The sequence below is a fragment of the Lissotriton vulgaris genome, chromosome 2_1 (genome assembly GCF_964263255.1).
Source record: "Lissotriton vulgaris chromosome 2_1, aLisVul1.2, whole genome shotgun sequence".
NCBI classification, from domain to species: domain Eukaryota; kingdom Metazoa; phylum Chordata; class Amphibia; order Caudata; family Salamandridae; genus Lissotriton; species Lissotriton vulgaris.
The window spans coordinates 701,836,281-701,861,204 of record NC_141687.1 but is presented as its reverse complement, the minus strand read 5'-3'; the positions used below and the strand labels follow the sequence as shown (position 1 = coordinate 701,861,204).

The 24,924-nt window shown below is 43.8% G+C and overlaps 1 protein-coding gene across 1 annotated transcript in view; it reads right to left on the bottom strand.

The window, feature by feature from the left end:
* Window positions 1-24,924, bottom strand: part of GALNT18 (polypeptide N-acetylgalactosaminyltransferase 18) — a 1,615,994-nt gene that overhangs the window by 468,414 nt on the left and 1,122,656 nt on the right. The window contains exon 5 of the mRNA XM_086955949.1: window positions 19,191-19,388. Within this exon, the coding sequence (XP_086812075.1) occupies window positions 19,191-19,388 (198 nt within the window). The remainder of the gene's footprint in view (window positions 1-19,190; window positions 19,389-24,924) is intronic.

The window sequence follows — 24,924 nt, the reverse complement described above, 5'->3', positions numbered from 1 at the left end:
AATTGTAACTAGTATCAATAAATCTACCATTGCACCGCTTGATGTTACTCTCTTATCAGACCAGTGTCCACATCATCAGATCTGTTGGGAATTACATTGGCTTTCTGTTGGAGCCAGAATTAATTTTAAGCTGGCATGAAAGACAAATAAAAGCATTTACAAACACAATCCACCTATCTTTCACTTCAGATAAGTCTCGAGGATTCAAAAACATCAGAAGCAGAACATTTTAAGCTTGAACCTCTTCATCTCTTTAGAACACTTTACCTGAGCAATCTGTGAACACAAACACCTTCTTCAGTTCCGAAAAGAAAACCACCTGTTTATACTGTATGCTGGTCTGTAAATGCTCTGCCCATTTCTTTCTCGCCATTGTCTTTCCATTCCCTCTATTACCCTTTTCCTACCACTGTGGCACTTCTAATATTACATTTATCTAGCCTCATCCAGTCGCCCAATCTTTTACCCGCCTCCTTTGCACTCCCTGTTCTCATTCATATCCCAGATGTTTCTATCTGCAACCTGTGCCCTCTTCTCCTATCCATACGTTTTATCTTTGTTCTCTGTTCAGTCCTCTCCTGTGTGTCACTCATTTACTCTCTTCCCTACCTCTCTCATCCTTCCCTCTCATACTTCTTTGCCTATCTTGATTAGACATCTTAGCCTTTCCCTGCGAGGAAATCTCTCTCAAATGATTATCCACCTCTCTCACCTTTCACTGCTTGTCTCCCTCTTCCACCTCTTTTTCATGTCTGTTTAATAAGTGATTTTCTACAAGCACCCTCCCTGATGACTGGGTTATACTAGCATTCAAAACTTCATGTTATCTCTACTTTCACTGTAAGGATATTTGCATTCTCTATGTTGTGTTACTTTTAAAGCGCATTGACACATTGTGGGTTGAGCTGCACTTACAAATTTGCAAATATAAATAAATACATACATAAATAAATACGAAAATAGAAAAGTAAACATGGGAGGGCAATGAATTCCTACTTAAGTTTTCCTGCTTATGGTTGTAGCAAATGTAAACATCTTAAAATATGACATCTAATCCATTTTCAGTTGAAAGAAAAAAATTGATCAGAGTTGTTAGCACACCCATAATCTGTATGCCTATTGCTCAAAACCTTAAACACAGTTCTGCATGCATTGGGCGTTGCATTATTCTCTACCAATAACTACTAAATCTAATATTCAAATGAACTGGAAATAACATTGTAAAAACTGCTTCAGGCAGTGTACAAAAGCATTGGCTCTTATTTGCTCCTGACTACTGGCTGGGATTATAAAATATGTTAATTGCATTTGGGGATAATCAGGAGTGTAACTATAGATTTGAAATGTGTACGTGCATAGTCTACACTCATAAATGACCCCCTTTCATTAAAGCTGCTGACTGACATTCTCCTATGACTGACATCTACATTCTACACAAATTATGTTCGGGGTGACATTCAAGAAATCTTGCCATTGGTGTAACATGTGGATTTCCGTGCATTTGAATAAAAAAAAAAGACGTATTACTGAAATAAGAACACTGCACGGCACAAGGAAGAACTGCATATTGGAAAATAAGATTACAGGGAAATTCCAGCAAAATCTATTTGAAGAGAGCCAAGGGGTTTAACGGCAAGAAAAAAGGTAAGATGGGAAAGAGAATGGCAGAGGAAAAAAGCTCATGGTAGAGAAAAAAACACCTGGCAGAGGTGAGTCTGCTACAGCAGAGCATTTGTCAAACAGAAAATAGTTCAGTATCAGCCATAATAATATATCGGAAATGTGGGGAGGGAGGGAGCAGTCTAGTGTATTTTAAAGCCCGGTGTCTTGTGAACAAGAAAGTCTTGTTTTACTAAGGCACCGAATGTCGGGTGCCATTCATAATCGGTTTGGGAGTGAGTTCAGATAGTATTAGTTAAGGAATGTTACATCATTAGCTCGAGAACATTTGTCATGCCAGCATGGGAATCCATTGTAGGGTATTTTGGAATTATGGAACACTCGCCAACCCAAAAGAGAGTCTCGGGAAGGGTCACAAAATTTAAACACTCCAGAAAGTGGTCCTGACCTATGACCTACAATAGGGACATCTTCAAGCAACCCAACCAGAGGGGCAATGGTTTGCACCATGATTCTTAGATGGCACCAGGCAGCAACTACAGCATGTGTGCATTATCAGAGCATGTTTAAGAACTTAATGGTAGACACTGCCACCCTCTTGGGCTGCATAATTACTCGGTTGCACTGGCAACTGCAGACCCACACTGCAGACTGGGAAAACGTGATTTACTATACTGCTGTTCAAGACTCTGGGTAAGGCATGTTTAATCTGCACCTGAGTCACGGTACTACTAGCACCGCGATCATTAATACAGTCTTAGATGTCTTACATCTTTGAGCTGCCTCCTGGAGCATTCTAGTATTAAGGACGAACATGTTTAGATAACTCAGAGCATTTTGCTTCAGATTAAAATTAACATTTCAGAAAGAAATTACATCGTTTCTACTTTTTTCAGCATTTAAATGTGTAAAGATATTCACCAAATTTCCCAGACCATGATGAGGGATTCTGTTGGACCTGGACCTTGCAGGGTTATACTCAAACATTTTGACTTCTTCCTCTTATTTCTTCTCACCTGTTCTTGTAGGATTTAGGACTCGGGCTCTTTACCACTGCTAACCAGGGTTAAAGAGCATATACTCCCTGGCTAAAATGTATTGCTGATTGGTTTATTCATGATTGGCATATTTAATTTACTAGTAAGCCCCTAGTAAAGTGCACAAGTGTGCCCAAGGCCTGTAAAGCAAATACTACTAGTGGGCCTCCAGCACTAATTGTGCCACCTGTGAGAAGTTGGCCTGGCATATGCTGTCCACTAGTTATAGTGAGCACCTTGCACCAGACCAAACAACCCTTATTGATGATAGGTTTAAAGACAACCTTTATTGAAAGCTATCCTAGTGCAAGCTATGGAAAGCAGCCTTCAAGCTAAGTCCTGAAGGAGTGTAAAGCAACTTGGTTTACCAGATTATAACCTTTTGAATGACCAAATCAAAGGAGAACCACACAAGGTATATATAAAATATATGTATTTATTACTAAACACTATCAACTAACCTCTTTATGAGATTAGAGAACAAGATACACAATATCAACACAATAGAACTTCAGTAAATAGCACAATATACAATGGGCCCCAGGGAGAGACCAAACCATACATTAAGAAAGTGGTCTAGGAACCACACCTTCACTAGACACAGTGCCTAGAGCACGTAGAATAGCTGGGATCCCAAGGAACGACCCAAGGTAGTGACACAGGGGACCCAAGTGGGATGTGTGCAGTGTGAGAACACAGCTGCGAGCTTCGTACAATCCTATGGGAAAGTCGCGGTTGGAAAGTTTAAGATTAAGGAGACTTCAGAGGGGACTTGGAGCAAGGCCTTTTAGACTTTGAAGGTTCTAAGACCAGCACCCATGTGAGCACCAGAGTACTCATGTTACCTCACACAGGGAAGCTGGGTGCATAGGTGCCAAATGTGTTGTGAATCATCGCTGTTTTCAATGGCGAGTAGCTGCAAAGTGCTGCTGCCGTGGAAAGGAATAGTGTCCAGTGCGATCCAAGCCTGGATCGAGGATGAGAAGAACCTGAAAGCAGAGGGGACAGAGTCGGGTCACATCAGGGTGACCCCAGGCAAGCTGTCCCACAAAGGATGTAGAGTGCCGGGGGTCGGTGTCCGGATCAGAGACCAACAAGCCTTGGCAACAGCAACCCATGCTGTGAGAGTAAAAAGGCTTCGGGATGTACCAGCAAGGTCCAGATGACTCCCCAAGCGACATAGAGTCAGGGCACATCTGGATAAACCAGGTAAGCCTGTTCAAAGTTACAGTACCTTTCTCAGGGACCCACAAGTTGACGGACAAGGGATCGCAAAGGGACCTCGAGAGGAATCACTAAATACCAGCCCAAGGGTAACTCGTGGAGTGTAGGCCAATAATCTTCAGTGTAATCACTGCTTGGGTTCTGTACTACAAGTAGCCCAAAGCACAGCCTCAGGGATTTCCAAAAAGCATATGATGCAAGGAAATATGGGTTCACACCAATATCCTATGCAGATGACACCCAGCTGCTGTTCCCATTCCAAAATATGACTTCTGCGGTAAGGAATTCCTTTGCTGCTGGAATGAGAGCAATAGCCGGATGGATGACCTCCAATTGCCTACAGTGCAATGTGGGTAAGACGGAGGTCATGCTCTTTGGAAATGCCCCACTCCTTTGGTCTCCTGAGTGGTGGCCCCCAGAACTAGGCTCAGCTCCATGCCCTAAGGAAAGTGTGAAAAATCTGGGTGTCAAGTTGGACCAATCACTGGTGCTAAAAGATCATGCCACCCAGGTCACGGGAACCTGCATGAGAGTAATTGGCTTACTTAGAAGGGTTTTTCCTTATTTAGTAGGTTACCATCGGAGAACACTAGTCCAGACCTTAGTTATTAGTAGGCTTGACTACTGCAATGGATTGTTGATATCTGCTAATGTAAAACAGCTGAAGAGGCTACAGGTTGTTCAAAATACAGCCGCCAGGTTGATCCTCAATGCCCCTGCCAGATCCCCCTCCTATCCCCTACTCAACAAGATACACTGGCTTCCTATACGCCAGAGAGTACAATTTAAGATATGTTGTACTATCCACAAATGCTTGTATGCAATTGGTCCTAGGTATCTGACTGAAATCTTTCAACCCTATCAACCTGGAAGAACTCTAAGATCTGAAAATCAAGCATTACTACAGATCCCCAGGATCAAAAGAGAAAGACAAGGAGGCCCAACTTTATGGAATTCACTACCCCTCTCTATAAGACTTAATCCCAATCTCTCTACCTTTAGGAAATGTCTGAAGACGCACTTGTTTCCTACCCAGCAATCCTAGTCATGTCACACAAACTTTCTGTCTTTGCTTATCTTCGGAACAACGCAGCGCGGAGATATCTCCTTGGAGATCGAATTCCTGCGCTATACAAGCAACACAAATAAACAAATAAATGCTGCAAATGGTACCGGTGTCCAGGGGTTTAGGTTGCACGGTACCCACGAGGCTTTGGGTCTCAGGTTTGCGGAGAGCCTGGATCAGCCTCGGGGAAGCTTGGAAACCCACCACCTGTTTTGCAAAGTCTTCGGAGTCCTTCAGGAGCTGCGTAGTTGCAAACCAGACAGATGTGTCTTTGGTGCCAGACTTGCGGGGGAATAACTCCTTTACTCCAAGGGAGATTCTTCTGTCATCTAATGAAGTGTAGATAGTTGAAGTTCTGGGATTCTGTAGCAGAGTTTTGACACCGCATCACAGTAAGGAACTGAATCCACATGTTTGGAAACCGATGCATCACCTCCCATGCCAGTAAGGGACCGACACATCACCTCCCCCGCCAGTAAGGAACTAATGCATTATCTCCCCCGCCTAGTAGTAAGGAACCAACGCGTCACTTCCTCTGCCAGTAAGGAACAGACACATCACTTTATCTGCGTAGTAAGGAACTGACACCTCACTTTGCTTTTTCAGTGCCTCACCCCCCTGCACCTCACACCATTTTTGATTTTTGATGCATCCAATGTACTTTGTGCTTAAACAAACACATCGATTGATTTCTATGGACTAAACTTGATTAATATTTTAAAAGTGATATTTTTACTTGTGTATGTTGGATTTTTGTCATTTTTGTCTTGTATTCAGATAATTATTGGTTATTTTTCTAAACGAATGTGGACTCCTTTTGTAGTGTTTTAACTGTGTTAGTGTGTGTGTGTGTATGATGTGTGTGTGTGAGTGTGTGGTGTGTATTTGTGTGCGGGTAGAAATACTTTACACATTGCCTCTGAGATATGCCTGACTGCTCATGCAATGCTGCCGAAGGGGCGAGCAGGGGTTATCTTCGCTGTGTGACTCCCTTGCCCTGACTAGAGGGAGAGTCCCTAATTGGGCATGGGGATGCACACTGCTGCCAAATAGAGACCCCACTTCTAACAGATTCCTATTTTTTGTTTCAATAATATCACTTGTGTTAAATAAAAGAATGTAATCTCCTTACTGCACCTTTGGCACTTTTTCATAAACTTCTGACATTCTAACATGATTTGTGAAGAATGTAGATGCCAGTCAAGGGAGAAAGCCACCCATCAGATTTAATTAAAAGGTTTCAGTCTTGAGTTTAAAATCGACAGGCACATATTTAAATCGCTGATTACACTCCTGCTTCTCCCTACTGAAGTTACCATGCTTTATAATCTTAGAGACTAATCTTCAGCAAATAACAGCTAATGCTTTGATGCCTTGCCTGAAGCAAGTCTTAGGATGTGATCTTCATTTCATTTGAATAATAGATTTAGTGTAAACTGATAGGGAATACACCACCGACCGCATGCAGAACCAAGATTAAGGATTTGAACAACAGGCATAAGCAATAAATCCATTTACATGACAGGAGGTGCTATCCAAGTTCAGGAATGATCAATATTCTTTTCAACTAAAAAAGAAGTTAGCTGGAATTACTTAAGATGTCTACATTTGCTGCAACCATAAGCACACTTTAAGCCCTTAGTATCCTCCCGTAACAAAATGGCTGCTTTGCAATACTATCCATATCCATTCTTTCTTAGGCTGCAATCGAAATTGCTGCTTAAATTATGTCACCTAAAAGCAAACTCTAAAGTGGAGGAGTGTGGCTCACTGATTAGAGCGGCAGACCCTGATGCAGAGGTCTGGCCCGGGACCAGGGTTCAATTCCCGACGCGGCAGGGTCCTGAGCCCCAAAAATGTCCACGGACTCGATAATTCTCGCCTCGGTGCCTACTCTAATCATGGGGTCCCACGCTGCAACTCTGGGCAATAGCTTGCTTAATCTCCACTATGGCGGCCCACCTCCTGTGGGATGCCTGGCTTTCACCTTGGGGATGCCCAGTAAGGGTTATCTCACAGGAAAAAAGCCAGGACGGGTTCCCAAGGCAAGCGCCTTGATGCCTTTGGGTGATACGTGCGCTATATAAGTCGCAATACATTTACATTTACAATCAACATGAATCTCATTAGGTTTTCAAGGCAATGTGAATTGCTTATTCTGTCACCATTACACACGGGGGCTATGTTAAATGTGATTTCCTAGGTTCTCTGCATTCCACCATGCATATTTATTCAAATGGACAGCACATGTGCATCACCCACATTTTCAGTAATAACCTCAGTTCATGCAGACATCACTGCCTCTGTGCAAACGTTATGGGACTACCCTACTTAACTTACATACAATAGTCCACTCAGACCTTATTGAATGTAGGAGCTAACAAACACAATGCTAATTAGGGCATATACCCATTAGGCATTTGCAATAATATATCTGCATCGCACAGATTGCTTTCACAAGTATTGGATCCTTTGCCCTCCTGGGTCATGGCATACCAGATGTAGGACCTGGCTCTCCCTGCAGGGTCACCCCAAATGTTTTGCCCTCTTACCTCCTGTTTTGCTGAATTCATATTTTGTTGGCTTTAGGACTCTGCACACTTTACAACTGCTAACCAGTGCTAAGGTCCTTGTGCTCACTCCTCTGAATATTGGCTTACACCCAATTGGCACATCTAATTTACTTGTAAGTCCCTAGTGAAGTGGTACTACATGTACCCGGGTCCTGTATATTATATGCTATTGTGGGCCTGCAGCACTCATTGTGCCACCCACTTAAATAGCTTCAGGCCAGCCATAGCAGCCTGTGTGCAGTTTTACACTGCCAATTCCAACTGGCAAAATAAACCTTTTGATAGGCCTAAAAATTCCTTTTTAATACATATGAGTCACGCCTTAAGTAAGCCCACAATAGCCCATAGGGCAGGGTGCAGTGTATTTAAAAGGCTGGGCATGTACTTTAATGTTTTACATGTCCTGGTAGTGAAACATCTCTTACATGGGGTTTCTGTACTGCATGGTGTACCTCTCCCATAGGATAACATAGGGTAACTTATTGCATTCAACAAGTGATAACTTTTGATTGGGAGCAGGTAGGAATGTCAGGTTTGACCTCGAATGAAATGTAATTAAAACTCTCATTTAATGGTAGAGTTGGATATTAAGTAACAATTCAAAAAGGCAGGGGCGCTAGAGGGCGCACAAGCAAGATGGCCGCAGTTGCGTGAGGCTCTTGTTGCTCAGGAAGGATAAAGTCTAATATGCTACCCATATGTTGGAGGCCAGAAGCAAAAACGGAATAAAACGACATCGGAAGACTGCCAGCATTGCTTGACGCTGGGGGAACCCACAGACACGGTCCAATCAATGCTGAAAACCTATGTATGCTTAGCCCTGGAAGATTCCCCAGATGGCGGTTGCGCTCAATCTCTAGTGACCGCTGCCACTTAGAAGGCACTTGAGAACCTAACCACATGTGCGTAGTAAGGGTGCCAGTATGAGATGACGGGCCTGCATGAGAGGAGAGCCCCCACTCCAAAATCAGCAGTGGAGAGCAGTGTTCATGAGTGCCGGAGTGAGACGCTAGGGTGCCCCCACTAACGACCAGGCTGTTAGCGGGAATGTTGGCCTGGGATGTCCTGCCGATGCCCGCAGCACGGTTAAGCTTCGAACGGCACAACCAGCCCTCACCTCCGCCTGCTATCTGCGCCAAAAGGACTGCACAAGCAGAGACATCCTTGGGGTAAGACGGAGCCACTATGGAGGGACCGTACGGCTCATGGGGCTTGCACGGGATCGCTGTTCCTTCTCTCCCCCTCTGTAGCCAGCAGATAACATCAGAGCCTGGGGGCACGAGTACTCTTAGTTGCTGCCCGTACTGGGGGTTGGGGGTCGCAGACAGAGTAGGGGTGTGAGAGTGCATACCACCCGCTCCAAGCTACTGATCGAGGCCTGTGGTCCCCACCTGTGGAGTGCTTGACACCAAGCTGTAGAATGAGCATGATACGAGGGGCGAGGGGCAGACACAGCGAGCATAGGGTGAGAAACACTGCGGCCGACCCTGATAACTCGTTTCCAGCCACAGCGGTACATGGTAAGCCCACCCATGAGACCTGCAGGATACATAGCCAGCCAATGCGATCTCTACCACTGCACAGACAGTAATGCACAATCCCCTTGACTTGAGGCCGCAAAGCGTTGTCTCTACTCTGAGTAGCCCAGGACAAGGCGAATCGAAAACGTGTGCTGCGGGAAGCTATTAACCCCACGCCTAAGAGCCCCAACTGCCCACCGCCAATGCAAGTAGTCCTCTCTGAATTCCCTGCGGGTTGGGCTTAGCGATATACACGCAGTGCGAGAGCTGGAACGCGACACAGCAGATGTATTCGGAAACCATCACCTCCCATACAGAGTGCCAAAAGGCTGACATGAGCTCAAGTAGACCATATACTCCCTAGCCTAACAGCAGGACCCGGACGGCCAATAACAACACAGTGGACAGGGTGCTAGGTGAAGTTAGCACCTTGAATGCTGTGCAGAGATATCCGTGCTCTAGTCCTGGAAATAAGACAGATTTATACTTGGACTTCCAGCACCCACCCTTCCCGACAAGATCCAGTATAGACAGCTGGATAACTCAACATAAAGCAAACAGCATGGTGAAGGCTGACGGGAAACAAACTAAACTGCCATTCGAAGCTCGTAAATCCACCAGAACCCAAGCAGACATGAAAGGCGACATGGCAGACACATCTACCACAAGCGCACACACCTCGACAGAGGATCTGAAAGAACCCCTCCTCATTATGAAATCCAGCCTAACCTCCATTGAGGCCAAAATGGACACCATGTGTACACGAATAGATAACGTCACACACAAGCTAGATCAGCATACATAGTGCCTTAAAGAAGTGGAACAGCGCATCTCGGACCTGGAAGATTGCCTCCAGTGAAGTAAGCAGCAACTACTAAACATGGAAAGAGTTTTGAAGGTGATAGCAGCAAAAAATGAAGATTTAGAATCCACGTCAGGTAGAAATAACCTAAGAATTCTTGGTGTACCAGAGTCCACAAACAGGCAAAATGGAAGAATATGTTGAGCGCCTGCTTACCACACTGTTTGGCAGAGAAACGTTTTCTGTGATGCTAATAGTGGAAAGATCGAACCCTGGCAAGTGCAGGTATATCCCAGCGTTCTTAAATAGGCATAACATACAATGTGCTATGCTACAGGAAACGCATCTTGTGCCCTCAGCTCCAACCGCATTTGCGGCCCAATGGCCAATGCACCGTTGCGTCTCCTCATATTTAACACATGCACCGGGCACAACAATACTAATCAAACATAGTCTTCCTTACAAAGCCATTGAGTCACATATGGACCCACAGGGTCGCTATTGCATCATGTGGGGAAGCGTGGCTTCCCAATCCATAACATTTGTCTGCTGCTACGGACCCAACATTGATGATCCCAAATGTTTTCATATCCTATGGGGAAAAATTCTGGATATTGGCTCCACACATGTAGTATGAGGCGGGGACTTCAATATTACATTAGATCTGAAAATGGACCGGTCACACCCACAGTCACACCACTACACAAACACCCAATGCCATTTAAAAAACATCACCACAGAACACGGATCGATAGATGCCTGGAGGAATCTACACCCGACTGAAATAGAAGCACCTGCACTCTACAGCGCACTCCTCAAGGTCACGTATTGATGGGTGGTTGCTGTCCAGAGGACTGAAACCATGGCTAACCCAAGCAGTGCACTTACCCTGCACCTATTCTGACCACTCACCTGTGCTGTTGACTCTTACCCCACCATGCGAGGACTCGCCATATCGGTCTTGGCAGCTACCTTTACATGCACTATTACACACCGCCTTTCTGTCTGAATTGGAACAGGAGATAGAAGAGTTCTTCCCACGCAACATAAATTCAGTGTCACAATATTCCACAGTGTAATAAGCATTCAAAGTAACCATCAGTGAGATATATATTGCTAAAGGAGGGGGAGATTAAAAGATATACGAAACGCGCTTCAGAAACTGGAAAAGGAATTAAAACATCTAGAAGCCCAAATGCAAACAGCACACACCACAGAGATACAAACAGGAATAAATACGGAGAGGGGGAAAAACCAGGGAAGTCACTAACAGAACTGATCCAGCAGTCCAGGTTCTCGACTATTATCCTCGAGATTGCTGATGGTGATGGACAGCTACATAGAAACACCACGGACATATTGGTCATGTTTCATAAATTTTACAGCACACTACACACATTACACAGGACGTAGCAGGTAGAATTTGTACCGTACTTCAAAGATACAGCACTAGTGTGGCTAGGAGATGCCCAAAGGAAGTTACTCCTGGCGGACTTTGAAGATGACAAAATTAGAGCCGAGATCATGCAATTACGGTCTGGACGCGCCCCAGGCCCTGATGGGCTCACAGCTGAATGTTACAAAGCATTTAGCGCCACGCTCATCCCAATTCTTAGACACGTTTACGAAGATGTAAGGGAAACAGGTGTCCTTCCCTAAACAAAGCACGGGGCACTTATCATATCCTTCCTCATACCCAGGAAAGCGGGAGATCGCTGTGTTTCATACAGAACGCTATCCCTCATTATTGTTGATGCTAAAATTCCAGCCAAAATAGTGGCGATTTGCATTAGCCCACTCATGAATGTCCTGGTATTGCCAGATCAGTAGGCCTTGGTGCCTGGCAGAGCAGCATCGCACAACATTCGGACCCTATTTGCCGTCCTACAGGACATTGATCCAGAGGGGAATACAGTGGCAGTATTTTTAGACGCCACCAAGGACTTCGACTCTTTAGTAGAATGAGACTACTTGGCTTGTGTTCTTAGATGGATGGGATACCCCATACCCTTCTTGGCCTGGTTCCAGCTAATCTATACCAAACTGCAGGCAAAAATACAAATCAATGGGATCTGCTCTTCTAGTTTTAGCATAGTTAGAAGAACGAGGCAAGGGTGCCCTCAATCGCCCCTCCTCTTTGCACTTGCGATGGAACCGTTGGCAGCCAAACTGCGTCAACATAATCGAGAACATGCTATCATTTACCCCGAGCAACACATTTTTATCTCATTATACGCTGATGATCTCACCTTGTACATTCGGGACCCGGACGAAAGTCTCAATCCGATACTACGTGAATTCATACAATTCGGTATGTATTCAGGAATCAATATAAATTGGAGAAAATCTCAAATCTTCCCCTCACTGCCACAGCCAACAAGTTCAACCCAGACTATCCCTTGGCGCAATAGCGCAGCACATACCTGGGTATTGGGGGGACAAGAGATAGAGAAGAATTAATGAGAGTGAACTATGAGCGAGTGCTAGACACACTAACAGATAAGATCACCAGTTGGATTGCTATGCCTTTATTGATGGCAAGGAGAGTATCACTGATAGAAATTGTAATTCTCTCTAAGTTATTGTATCTCTTCATCCACATTCCATACGCCCCCAGTAAACACTTCTTTAAAACAATTAAATCCCAGCTCATTCGGCTTATCTGGGGGGGTAAACAATCTAGATTAAATTGGGAAGCAATGACTCAACCATTTATCGCCGGAGGGTTACAAATTCCAGATATGGATTTTTATTTCAGCTGCGTCCAAGCTCACTTTGCTGCATATTGGATGAACCCACCACCATATATGCCCCTCATGGCAGTCGAGAATGGGCACATGGAGCCAGCCCCTACTCGGCTTACTGGAGCTCACCGGTCGCCCACAAATGTAAGGACCAGACTATAGTTGACTGCACAAAGAGAGCTTGGAGTGATATAGCCAACAGCCTCACACTTAACATAATGTACTCCCCTCTACTGCCTCTCCAAGGGTGAATAGATCTTCCCGTTACACAGGAGGGAGGCTGTTGACAAATGCTCTGGTAATTCGCAGCACTGACCTGGGGGGACTTGTATTAGAACGGGAGGTTTCGTACCCGGGAGGAATTCTTCTGGGACATTTCACCCACCTCCATGGAACTTTTCAGACTTCAACAAGACATTAAAGCCCTCCCCCCATAATTCCCAAATGAACCACCAATCATGGCCCCTTTACCCACCCTGCTCCAGAAGCCCACTCCCACAAATGTAATTACCATGTTATATTGCACCACCCAAACAGACAGCCCACGTGAAACTCCTGCAGCACGAGCAAGCTGGGAGGAAGAATTGGGCTGCTCCTTAACGGACGACGAGTGGACGTTCTGCTGTCAACAGACTGGGAAAATATCAGTCAGCAGCAGGCTGTGGATTATGTACTATAAATATTTGCATTGCCTGTATTACACGCCTACAAAACTTCTGCGCTTTCACTTCAGAGACACTGATAACTGTTATAGATGTGGGAGGATGGCGCTGACTTTCTGCACCTTTATTTTTTTTTTATTCATATAGTTTTACATAGCGCTGGCTAAACCCGTAGTTATTAGAGCACTTTACATAAGGTCCGCAAAGTTACAACAATAATAACAATTTCACGTTACATCAAATATATGAGACATATTAACGGGAGAGAAGGAGAAACAGTAGAGAGGGAAGGGGGCGTGAGAAGGGAGAAGATGAGGGGGAAGACGGAATAAGAGACAGATGTAGTCAGCCCAAAGACTGAATGGGTAGGTGACGGCCTGGGATTGCACCCCTGTCCGGACAATACTTAAACTGTATCTTCTAGAACAATCAGATAGAGTTGAGGCTGGAATTGATAACCCCGCCTGCTCACAGGCGACAGGAAATTACCATTAAATGGGACTGACGGGCAGCAAAGAGGGGATGACTGGGTCATGGGCTGGACTGAGAAATTGAACAAGAGTGAATTTTCAATGTTGATCCGTAGGAAATGTCACTGCTTCACTGGTTATGTTATCACTTGAAGAATCTTTGACGAATTGTCTTAACTGTGCTACCTAAGTGAACTGAAAAAAAACTTTACTTGCTTTGTTGTATGGTTAAGCTATAACCTGTCATGTTTTACTTGCAACCAAAACCTAATAAAAAAATGTTTTAAATAATAAAACAATTCAAAAAGGCCACTTTAAAAAAGTTAACATTTTCTTTCCCTAACAGCTTGGTGCCTGCAGTCTTTATCCCGGGTCACATGACTAGGTATATTGGCAGTTTGCTTTTGTGTATTGCTCTCAGACAGTGCTATAACAGGAGACTAGGTGCTGTCAGGATGGGCCATCTTGTCAGGGTGGGAGTAACAGAGATGTAACCTAAAACACTTGGACTTCAAAGGAGCTGCCTCAGCACACTCAAAAAGGACTTCAGACCACACAACAAACCACGTGGGTCCAGGGCAAGAGAAGGAGGGAAATTCTAGAATCAGGTACAGGGGAAGTCTAGAAATTTCTCCCACTTTAAAGCTGGCACCAGGTGTAAATATTGGACCCTCACACAAACTCTCGATTACCTCGGTACCCGTGTAAGACTCAGAAGAAAGACTTCTCTTTTCTCCTGCTGCTGGCAGGACTGCCCTACTGCCCTGCTACAATAAGGACAGCCCTCCTACCTGAGGAAGGAAGACTGGACCTGCCTCTGAACCCAGAACCATCAAAGTGACTCCAAGAGCTAGCAGCCTGGCCACCTATTCTGAGCTACAAGGACACAACAGGCTCCAGAGACCTGCCTGCATCTGTCCAGCTGCCTAGACTCAACTGGACTTGCCTATTCCATTCTGCTAGCCTCTGCTGGAGTACGTTCTGATCCCCAAGAGGTGTCCCCCAGCTTCAGGACCCTTTGCTGCCCTCAGAGTGTGCTTCTCCTATCTCAACTGTGGGTTCCCTCAGAAGCGATGCAGCTCAATGCAGGACTTCACCTCTCAGCACCTCGTAGCTCCTGATCAGTGGCCTCACTGGATCCGATTCATCGTGATGCATCACAGCACAGAATTCCTCATTCAGCATCCTGCAGCTCCTGATTGGCAGCCTCAGTGGAACCAACGCAGCACATTCCATCTTGACGCAGTATCTCACAACTCCTGATCGGCAGTCCAATCGGAACCAAGGGGACTTGACGCAGCACGACGTAGTACCTCGCATCTCAGTGCAAGTACAACCAGGTACATTGCCCAGGGAGATTTGTCCTACACCCAGCCCGTGCTCCATTATGGTCAGCTTGAATTTGTAACTTGGTCCTGGTCCTGTTCAACCAGATAACCCCATTTGGCACTATGAGCTTTTTGGTGCTACTTTAACTTAAAGCTTTGAAACTGCATAGCTCCAGTTCTTCTGATTGGATTTTTATCATTCTGATATCATTTTATGTATAAAAATGTACTTCATTTTTCTAGATTTGTGTAGGCATTTTCTTGAGTTGTGTTTTCCCTTTATATTTATAATAATAATATTTCTACAGCACATAGCTACCTTGTGAGAGGTGTCCCAGACCTTGGCACCAAGCTCACCCATCTAAATGCCGTTCTCAAACCCCCTATATCCTGACCTGAGAATCAAGTTTTAAGTTTCATAATGAATATTTCCTCTGACTGGCCCTGCTGAACTGCTAAAGGCCGAGAATTCCACAGTTTAGGTGCTAAGAAGCTGAATGACTTTCCACCCATCTGTGCTTTACTCACTCTGGGCACAATAGCTAGCAGCTCCCTTGATGATCTCAGATTACTCTGGGGTACATAAGGTCTCACCAGTGGTTGCAGGTACTGAGGTCCTTTATTGTTCATGGCTTTATAACAAAAGCATAAGACTTTAAAGGCCTCTCTTTGTATCTTCGGGGGCCAGTGAAGCTGCCTAAGGGCACCTTTCATGGGCACACATCTAGGCAGATTCAAAATTAGCCTAGCTGTCACGTTTTGCCCTCTGTGCAATCTGTTGAGTCTACTTTGTGTCACTCCAAGGTATAGCACATTGCAGTAGTCTAGCCTTGATACTATCATGACCTGAATTGCTCTCTTCATGAACTCTGCTGGTAAGACATGCATTCTTTTTCTCAGCATTTCCAAAAGTCCAAAACACTTTCCTGTCACCGGTGAGATTTGGTTGCCAAAGATGATTTAAGATCCACCCAGACACTGAGATTCTTAACCTTGGGTTTCGCTCCCAGAATAGAGACCAGCTCCTTGGGCCACCATGCCGATGACTAAATATTCTCCTGGTTACCCAAGGTCAAAACCTCTGTTTTTCCTGCATTGAGCATCAGACAATTTAGGTCAATCCACTTTGCGACTTCTGCCAGGCAGAGGCTGTGAGAAGCAACCATCTGGGACGCATTTTTTGACAGCGTGATAATAAGCTGAGTGTCATCAGCATATGACATAATCGAGAACCCAAAGCTCTCAATTATCTCAGCTAGTGTGTGCACATACACTTTAAAAAGGGTGAGGCTCAGTGAGGAGGCCTGTGGCACCCCTTGCTTGAGCAGGAGCACTCTTGACTGATAAAGCTTCTGTGCCACCTGAAAGGTGCGACCTTACAAAAAGGACTCAACCCATTACAGGGCTAGGTGTCCTATCCCAGAATTCCAGAGACTCCATAACAAAACATTGTGACAAACAATATCAAGAGCAGCGCTAACATTCAACATCAATAGCACTAGCGAGTTGCCAGCATCGCATAGACCATTGCTAACAATAGGGTCGGCTCTGTACTGTATTTGGAAAGTAACCCAGATTGAGGTTTATGGAGCATATTGTGGCTCTCTATAAAAGCCAAAATCTTTTTAAAGACGGATTTCTCCGTAATTTTGGAAAAGAGTGGGAGGTGCGAATTTTGCAAATAATTTTCCAGCTTGCTAGGATCCAGCAGTGGCTTTTTAAAGAGAGGAACCACCAACCATTGCTTTCACTTTCTGAGTACCTGAACAGAGTTTAAGGAGTTGTTGATCAATTAATTTAGAACTAGGTGCATTAACTCCAAACCTTGTTCCAAGATAACTGGAGAAGCCAGGTCTAGAGATTAACCTAATATTACTGACTTGTATATGGCAATTAACTAATCCACATCAATAGGTCAGACATTATTCAACCAAGGGTTGTCCTCTGACCATTCGAACAGTATGATCAAGCAAGTAGCATCTCTAGCTTTAGCAGGAAACAAGTCATAAATGTTGGGCTACCTTATCCAAAAAGAAGTGCACCAGCAAGTTGCAACCTTCCTCTGTTGGAGTGACAGATGCCAAGACAGTGCTTAATCAAGGAAAATACTTCACCACCCTAAAGAGCTCACAAGAGGAATGTTGGGCCAGCTGGATTTTATTTGTGTAAAATTCACAGCAAGCCTTTTTATTACCCTTGTGATACATTTTTAATACTGCTTACAGTCACTTTTATGAGCAAGATCATACTCTCTGCACCAAAGGAGCACCAGCTGTTTACGATTTTTCTATTATGCTAGCAGCTCCGCATTAAACCAGTCAGCTGAGGGTCATGTTCTTTGAGAAGGCGCGCCTTCCAGAAGGAGCAATCTGATCCAAAGCGTCATTAATCCAATGTTCTACTTGAGAATCATCTGTCTTGATACAGTTGCCCAGACTCAGCCAGTTAGTCACCAAAGCACCACAAAATGCCATATGGGATATTTTATTCCAGTGCCTGGTCCATGCCACTGAGGCCGCTTGAACCACTTCAAGTGCATTCTTCGATGGAACAATAACCGGGATGGCACAGTAATCAGACCATACCAGTGGAATGGGCTCATTAACCACTATGTCAACTATTTTAGAGAAAACCAAATCCAGAGTGTGCCTCAAGTTGAAAGAGTGGGACTTAACATGTTGAACCAACTGCATGCCTTCCAGGTCTGCTGTCACTGTCATGGCTGCGGTGCAGGATGTATCCTCAAGATATAAATTCAAGCCTCCGACCACTGTAAAGTTAGCATATTCGAATGCTAGCGGGGCTAAGATATCTGCTATTGTTGTGAAAAGTTAGTGGCATACTTGGAGGGCGATAAATCAAAACTCTCGCCAATGTACAGTTGCCAGTCAGCACCAGAGAAAAGAGGTTCACTTCACTTCCCTCAATACTAAGCTCAGAGAAGTTGCTTTGAATTTCTTGCTTAAAAATGATTGCAATACCACCCCTCTCTGTCCTAGTCTATCTAGCCTGCTAATGGCATAAACTGTCGGTGTCACTTGGAGTAGGTCTGAGGAGGAGTCCTATGTGAGCTATGTCTCTGTGAGAAATACCAATTCAGGCAGGTGCTCACCCAGATACTCAGACATATCTAGTTTTTGATACACTAGCAACCTGCAGAAACAGTGATTTTTTTAAAGACTCCTAAGCTGCAAACTTTAACTCCTAACTATATTAAAAAATGTTAAAAGCTTAAGAACAGTTTGTGACATTGCCCAGCGGCATGGGCACTATACTAGTTTACTGTGTGAGTGCTGCATAAATACTTTACACATTGCCTCTAAGTTAAGGCTGACTGTATTTGTACCAAGATACCAGAGGGTTACGCACAGGTTAATATAGTGACAATTGTGGTTCACCCAGACAAGGAATATGGTTGTTGCTTGATTAGGGTTCACACCATCCTCAATCAAAAACCCAACCTAGAACCCTGTAGAACAATGTCCACTTGGACATTATATTATATCATTAACGATACAGAATTGCTATAGTTGCATTCGTCACCTACCATGGTTATTGCGCTGATTATGCACAAGTATGGCCTTTTGAACACACACCAACGCCCCTTTAAAGAGTGGTGATCCTTGCATCATCATTTACGTGCACAATTACAGAACATATGTTGCAGAGTGCAGTGTACTATAACTTTATTCGTATGCCACACCTTACGATGGGATGCATAATTGCTGATTCTCACTATACTTACCAACCACAGCCAATGGTCTGACTCCTCATGACCTGTTTACAATAGTCTGTCTTACCTATCTATGAACAGCATACAAATAAATAATTACATGATTTAATGTTTTTTTTCATTCTTTTAATGTATTATTTTGGATGATTAGATGAATTTGCGTAGTAATTATTCAGATGAAATTATTCGGATGTAATTACACTTTATTCCCACATAGCCATTAACAAACAAGATTTTTTAGGTGTGACTGGTTTTCTTAGTGGTGAGTTACCTCTAGTGTAAGACACCACCTCAATGAAATATTAATTCTCAGATAAGACATTTTTTATTTCCCTTCAGCAAAAGTACCAGGGTAAAATATTACTGCGACAAAACATAGCTCGTTATATTTTGAAGAGAAGCCTGTATTACCTTATGGGTGCAGTTGAATTTTCCTGCTTCCACCATGATTTCTGAGGATTCAGGTATCGACACCACAGCTCCCAGTCAAACCCCTGAGCAGACAAGGGATATTCCTCGATTTCGAAATTGTCATATTTGATGTTATCAAATGATGGAGAAATTATACGTTTTCTGTTTTCCTTTATCCTGGTAAGCACTGGTTCAGCCCTGCAAGAAAAAGGTTACCAATATATAAGCTTATGAGGAAAGGATGCATGTGTTTCCTATCTCGTAGTTAACTCGTGTGTTATATGTTGTGGGCAGAGAGCCTGCCTGCTCCTTGGCATTTTGAAATAAGGTGATGAAACTTATGAACTACCTTGATGAAATAACAGGAAATAGCGAGCTCTCTTATGCCCAGATCACATTGTTTGCATTCAGTAGTGACGTGATTCTAATAGTAATTGTATTTATTTAGGGCCTCATTTATGCCGCTGGTGCATCACTTTTTGTGACGCACCAGTGGCGTAAAAAATGCGCCATGTTGCGCCATATTTACAAAGTGACGCATCTAGGCAGATGCGTCACTTTGTAAACCCCTGGGCCACATTATACCTGCGCCAGGCATAAAGTATGTAAGGGGGGCGTATTGACACAAGAAAGGGTCATGGAAGTGACACAGTGAAATCAATGAGATTTCACTGCGTCACTTCTAGGACTCAGATGCATCAAAATCTTACGCCTGCCTCACAGCAGGCGAAAGACTGACGCAAGACCATTTACATGGGGCTTGCCCCCTGTAAAAGGACACATTGCTGGAGTTGCGTCACTTTTGTGACACACTCCAGCAATGCGTCACTTTTGCGCCTACAGATACTTCAGAAATACTGACGTATCTGTAACTCCTTGCGACATGATGCGTCATACTGTACATATGACGCATCATTGGTGTCACAAGGAAGGTGCAATGAAAAGTGACGCATCTCTGTTTTCATGCAGCCATGCGTCACTTTTCATAAATGAGGCCCCAATTGTTTACTGCCCCTGATGAGGCGTCGGCATGATTTTCGGCGAGCACCACTCTACTCCGGAACCAAAAAGGAATAGTAATAAATTAGTACAGGGAAATATTAATTAATTTGAGCAGTGGACATGTGAGTCTGTTAATAACAAAAGTGTAGAATTTGTGGCTTGATTTTCCAACTTGTAATACAATCAGGTTTGATGGAGTTTAACTTAATACTTTTATAAACATTTTTAGCTAGTAGAATTTGTCACAGTAGTAAATTTGACAAAGGGTGAGTGAATTCGAGTTCACCGGCTGGAATGTAGAAATTATCTGGCCCGGCTAGGAAAATGGCATTTCCTCAGATTCATAATGAGTGGGGAAACCGACAGGAGGGCTCACAGGACATATATCCATTTTTGGTGGCTCTCAGAAACAAATCCATCAGTTCTCAAAATGTAATATTGGAAGCATACTTTTTTTTTAAAGAACTCACTTTATTGTTTTTTTACAAATATCGTGCTCGAAGAGCAAATATTATACATGTGCGTGCTACGATAAAGCATTTACAAAAAGGGGTGGTGAGGGACAGAGTCTCTGAATTAAACAGAATACTCTCACCCAGTCAAGAGATCAGGGCTAGATCCAACACCGTTTTGTAGCTCACTGCACCATCCCAGTTTCAGAACCTGGCTGTATGCAAATTAGTCTGTTCCTGTCCCAGTGCATGATGGGAACAGGGCAAACCAAACTACAAAAGCTAATTCTTACACTGGGAATGGAAACAAGCTACCGGGGACCGGTTTCTGGCATTTCAGCCTCTTTGGCCCGGCTTGCTTGAATCCTGATGGTGCAATGAGCAAGGGACTCACATCTGAGTATACCCTTCCACGCTTAGGGTGGAAAAAAATATTTACAACAAGGGGTGGTGAGGGACAGAGTCTCTGAATTAAACAGAATACTCTCACCCAGTCAAGAGATCAGGGCTAGATCCAACACCGTTTTTTAGCTCACTGCACCATCCCAGTTTCAGAACCTGGCTGTATGCAAAATAGTCTGTTCCTGTCCCAGTGCATGATGGGAACAGGGCAAACCAAACTACAAAAGCCAATTCTTACACTGGGAAGGAAACAAGCTACCGGGGACCGGTTTCTGGCATTTCAGCCTCTTCGGCCCGGCTTGCTTGAATCCTGATGGTGCAATGAGCAAGGGACTCACATCTGAGTATACCCTTCCACGCTTAGGGTGGACAAAAATATTTACAACAAGGGGTGGTGAGGGACAGAGTCTCTGAATTAAACAGAATACTCTCACCCAGTCAAGAGATCAGGGCTAGATCCAACACCGTTTTTTAGCTCACTGCACCATCCCAGTTTCAGAACCTGGCTGTATGCAAATTAGTCTGTTCCTGTCCCAGTGCATGATGGGAACAGGGCAAACCAAACTACAAAAGCCAATTCTTACACTGGGAAGGAAACAAGCTACCGGGGACCGGTTTCTGGCATTTCAGCCTCTTCGGCCCGGCTTGCTTGAATCCTGATGGTGCAATGAGCAAGGGACTCACATCTGAGTATACCCTTCCACGCTTAGGGTGGACAAAAATATTTACAACAAGGGGTGGTGAGGGACAGAGTCTCTGAATTAAACAGAATACTCTCACCCAGTCAAGAGATCAGGGCTAGATCCAACACCGTTTTTTAGCTCACTGCACCATCCCAGTTTCAGAACCTGGCTGTATGCAAATTAGTCTGTTCCTGTCCCAGTGCATGATGGGAACAGGGCAAACCAAACTACAAAAGCCAATTCTTACACTGGGAAGGAAATATGTTCTGAGCTGGGATGGGGCAGTGAGATAAATAACGGTGATGGATCAAGCCCTGATCTTTGGACTGGGTAAGAGTGGTCTGTTTAACTCAGACACTCTGTTCATCACCACCCCCTTTTTGTAAAACGATAAAGCATTGGCATACGTATTCTACATAGCTTTTCTAACATAACAATACACATGCTGCGATAGAAGGAAAAGAAACCGAAGCAATCTCACGAAGGGAAAATACTTTTTAAAGTAGTTTACATGAACTGGTACTTGCAACTTGATTTCTGAAAAGATGAACTGGATAATTCTGCAGGTTTATGCTGCATTATTGAGAAGACTCATACTCATACTGATCACATATGCATTGTAATTAGGTCATAAAATGAAATGTCTGTAGTGTTTGCGACTGCAATTAACATGTAATACGTTTTTATCCTTATATCTTAAATTTGTATATGGATTTTATTTTCTTAGCTCAATAAATGTGCATTTGAATGAGTCATTCAGCGAAACAAAACAGGAGAAGTTCAGTGAACATATAAAGAACAAGGCAAAAGGCTGAGTTCCTTTATAAGGTGTGGAACTCTGAAGTGACTTGCAATTTCCTTGTAATATACAACAGTAGTTCTTGATTTCTCAGAACACAGTGTCACATCATCACTCTTCCCATAAATCACTTACCTAATTTGAATCTTGCTCTTTGATGTGGAACAAATAGGATGTTTGCGAACATTAAGAATAAAAGTAGAATATGTAGTGCAAAATAAAGCACATCAAAAAGCAATAAGGTATTTTTGTCAAAAAGATATTAAAATCAGTTTAATACAAGTGAAATTTAAAAAAGAATGTTGCAGTTTAGAATGTGTTGAGAGATATTGTCTTTCCTATAATAACCTAAATAGTGCAAATGGCACAAAGCCTATCTACAAGACAGGAATCACATCACTTTGAAGCAAAATCAGATGGGGAAGGCTCAGAACTTTATTAAAATTACCTTGGGTTCATTATAAATGTCTGGGTGTTTTAAACTGCCTTACTTGATCCGCTCCAGTCGAGGATCGGCCTAGGATCGGCCTAGATGTGTGAAGAAGAGAAGGCATCTCTATCTGCTGTTCTGAGACAGAGTTTTGGATAGAGTTGCCTCCTACTCAGTCTTAATGTACAGTTTGAAGCTTTTTGATCCGGGATCAATGCTGCCAGGACCCTCCTAAACCCCCAGAGCTAAAGAGGGTCAGGTCACGCTGTTGACAGAAAGATTACAGGACCCTGGGATAGGTCTCCCCTGGAAATGGCAGACAACCCTTCGACAGAGGATATTTTTGTCTAGCTGGAAGAACACTAGTGGACTTGTTGGTACTGAATATTTCTCCGCTTGCCCAAGTGGTCCGTCCTCTGGTTATAGGGAGTTGATGGTCCGAAGACAAAAGAAGCACAGTCTGTTACAAGCTCCTAGGCTGGGAAGGACACTACACAACCCATTTGCAACTGGGAAAAGTTGATGAAGTTAGACGAGCCAGCTCTGAAGACTAAAGGATTATTCAAGGTACCAGTGTGTCCAGAACGTGTACTAAACATTGTGACACAGAAAAACATTTCCCTGTAAGAGGACCAGGCCAACCTGGCAATAATACATAAAGAAGCATGCCCTGGGTGGTTCATTTTCCCATTTTTCCCATGGGCTGTCTGGTTGGATGTTTGAGTTTAGGGTGGAATATTAACCAAAGTATCTGATTTTATGTAGCCCTTTCTGGTTATATCTTCCAGACTTGAGGTGAATCAGGCACAAATAATTGTGATTAACCTAGATGTCCTCCTATTAAGGGGCTATGATTTGTGAACATTCAATGGAACTAATCAGTTTCCTGTATCTGTGGAGACCTTTTTATAGATTATCTCATATTCTCATCTCATATTATGGCAGTGATGACTGGTTTTGAAAGTGACCACCATCAGCGTATTACTACCATGCTCTACAATACGTAGTATACTATGCTCTACAATAGGTAGTACTGACAGTATAATTATTGCCAAAACCACTAGATTTTAAAGTTAAAAGTAAAATTACGATTCCATCATATAAATCCTGCACATGTGGTCCCCAAAATTAAGCATCCATTCCACTGGAAGTAGAGGAACTAAGAGACACATGTATGGAAGGACAGGTTTACGAGTCCTTAATAGCGATTATATGCGAATAGCTATCAAAGAATCGCAAACTGCTATGTAGGTACGTTTCGCATTTAAAATTTAGATTCCTACGCATTCCTTATTTGAGACTTGCTTATTGCGAGTCCCAAATAAGGAATGGCCTCCCATTCATTTCTATGGGCCAGGAGGCCCATAGGAATGAATGGGAATTGCATGCACAATTTGTGAGTACCCAATAGGTACTCGCAAATTGCACACGCAATTTCAAGGGTGCAAAGGTTCCAAAAGGACACCCTGTTGCACCCCTAAAATGTGCATGTGTGCACATGTGGCACACATACATGGCCTGAAGGTTGAGTTTCTTTATAAGGTTGTGTAACTCTGAAGTGACTTGCAATTTCCTCATAATATACAACAGGAGGTCTTTATTTCTTAGCCGTAAGGGCATGTATGTTTGCCAAATAGCACTTTGAAAAAAGCAAAAAAGTGCTTTTTTTGAGGAAATCGCAAATTGGTGGTAATTTGTAACCCTGGGCGAAGAACTACGCTCCGTTCGCGGAGTTTGCGGAGTTTCGGCAACTCCGCGCTCCGCGGAGAACGCGAAGTTGTTGAATACTCCGCAAACTGCTGCGTAGCGTAGTTCTCGCGCGCTCAATAGCATTTTCGCGTGCGCGAGGATGCTTGTCGGTAAGATCGAGTTGCCGAACATGCAGAAACTGCAATCTGGCACAGAATAACTCGCGAACATGTTAGTAGTGACCGGAAATAAGGGGACGCGAGCGGGCGGGACAAAC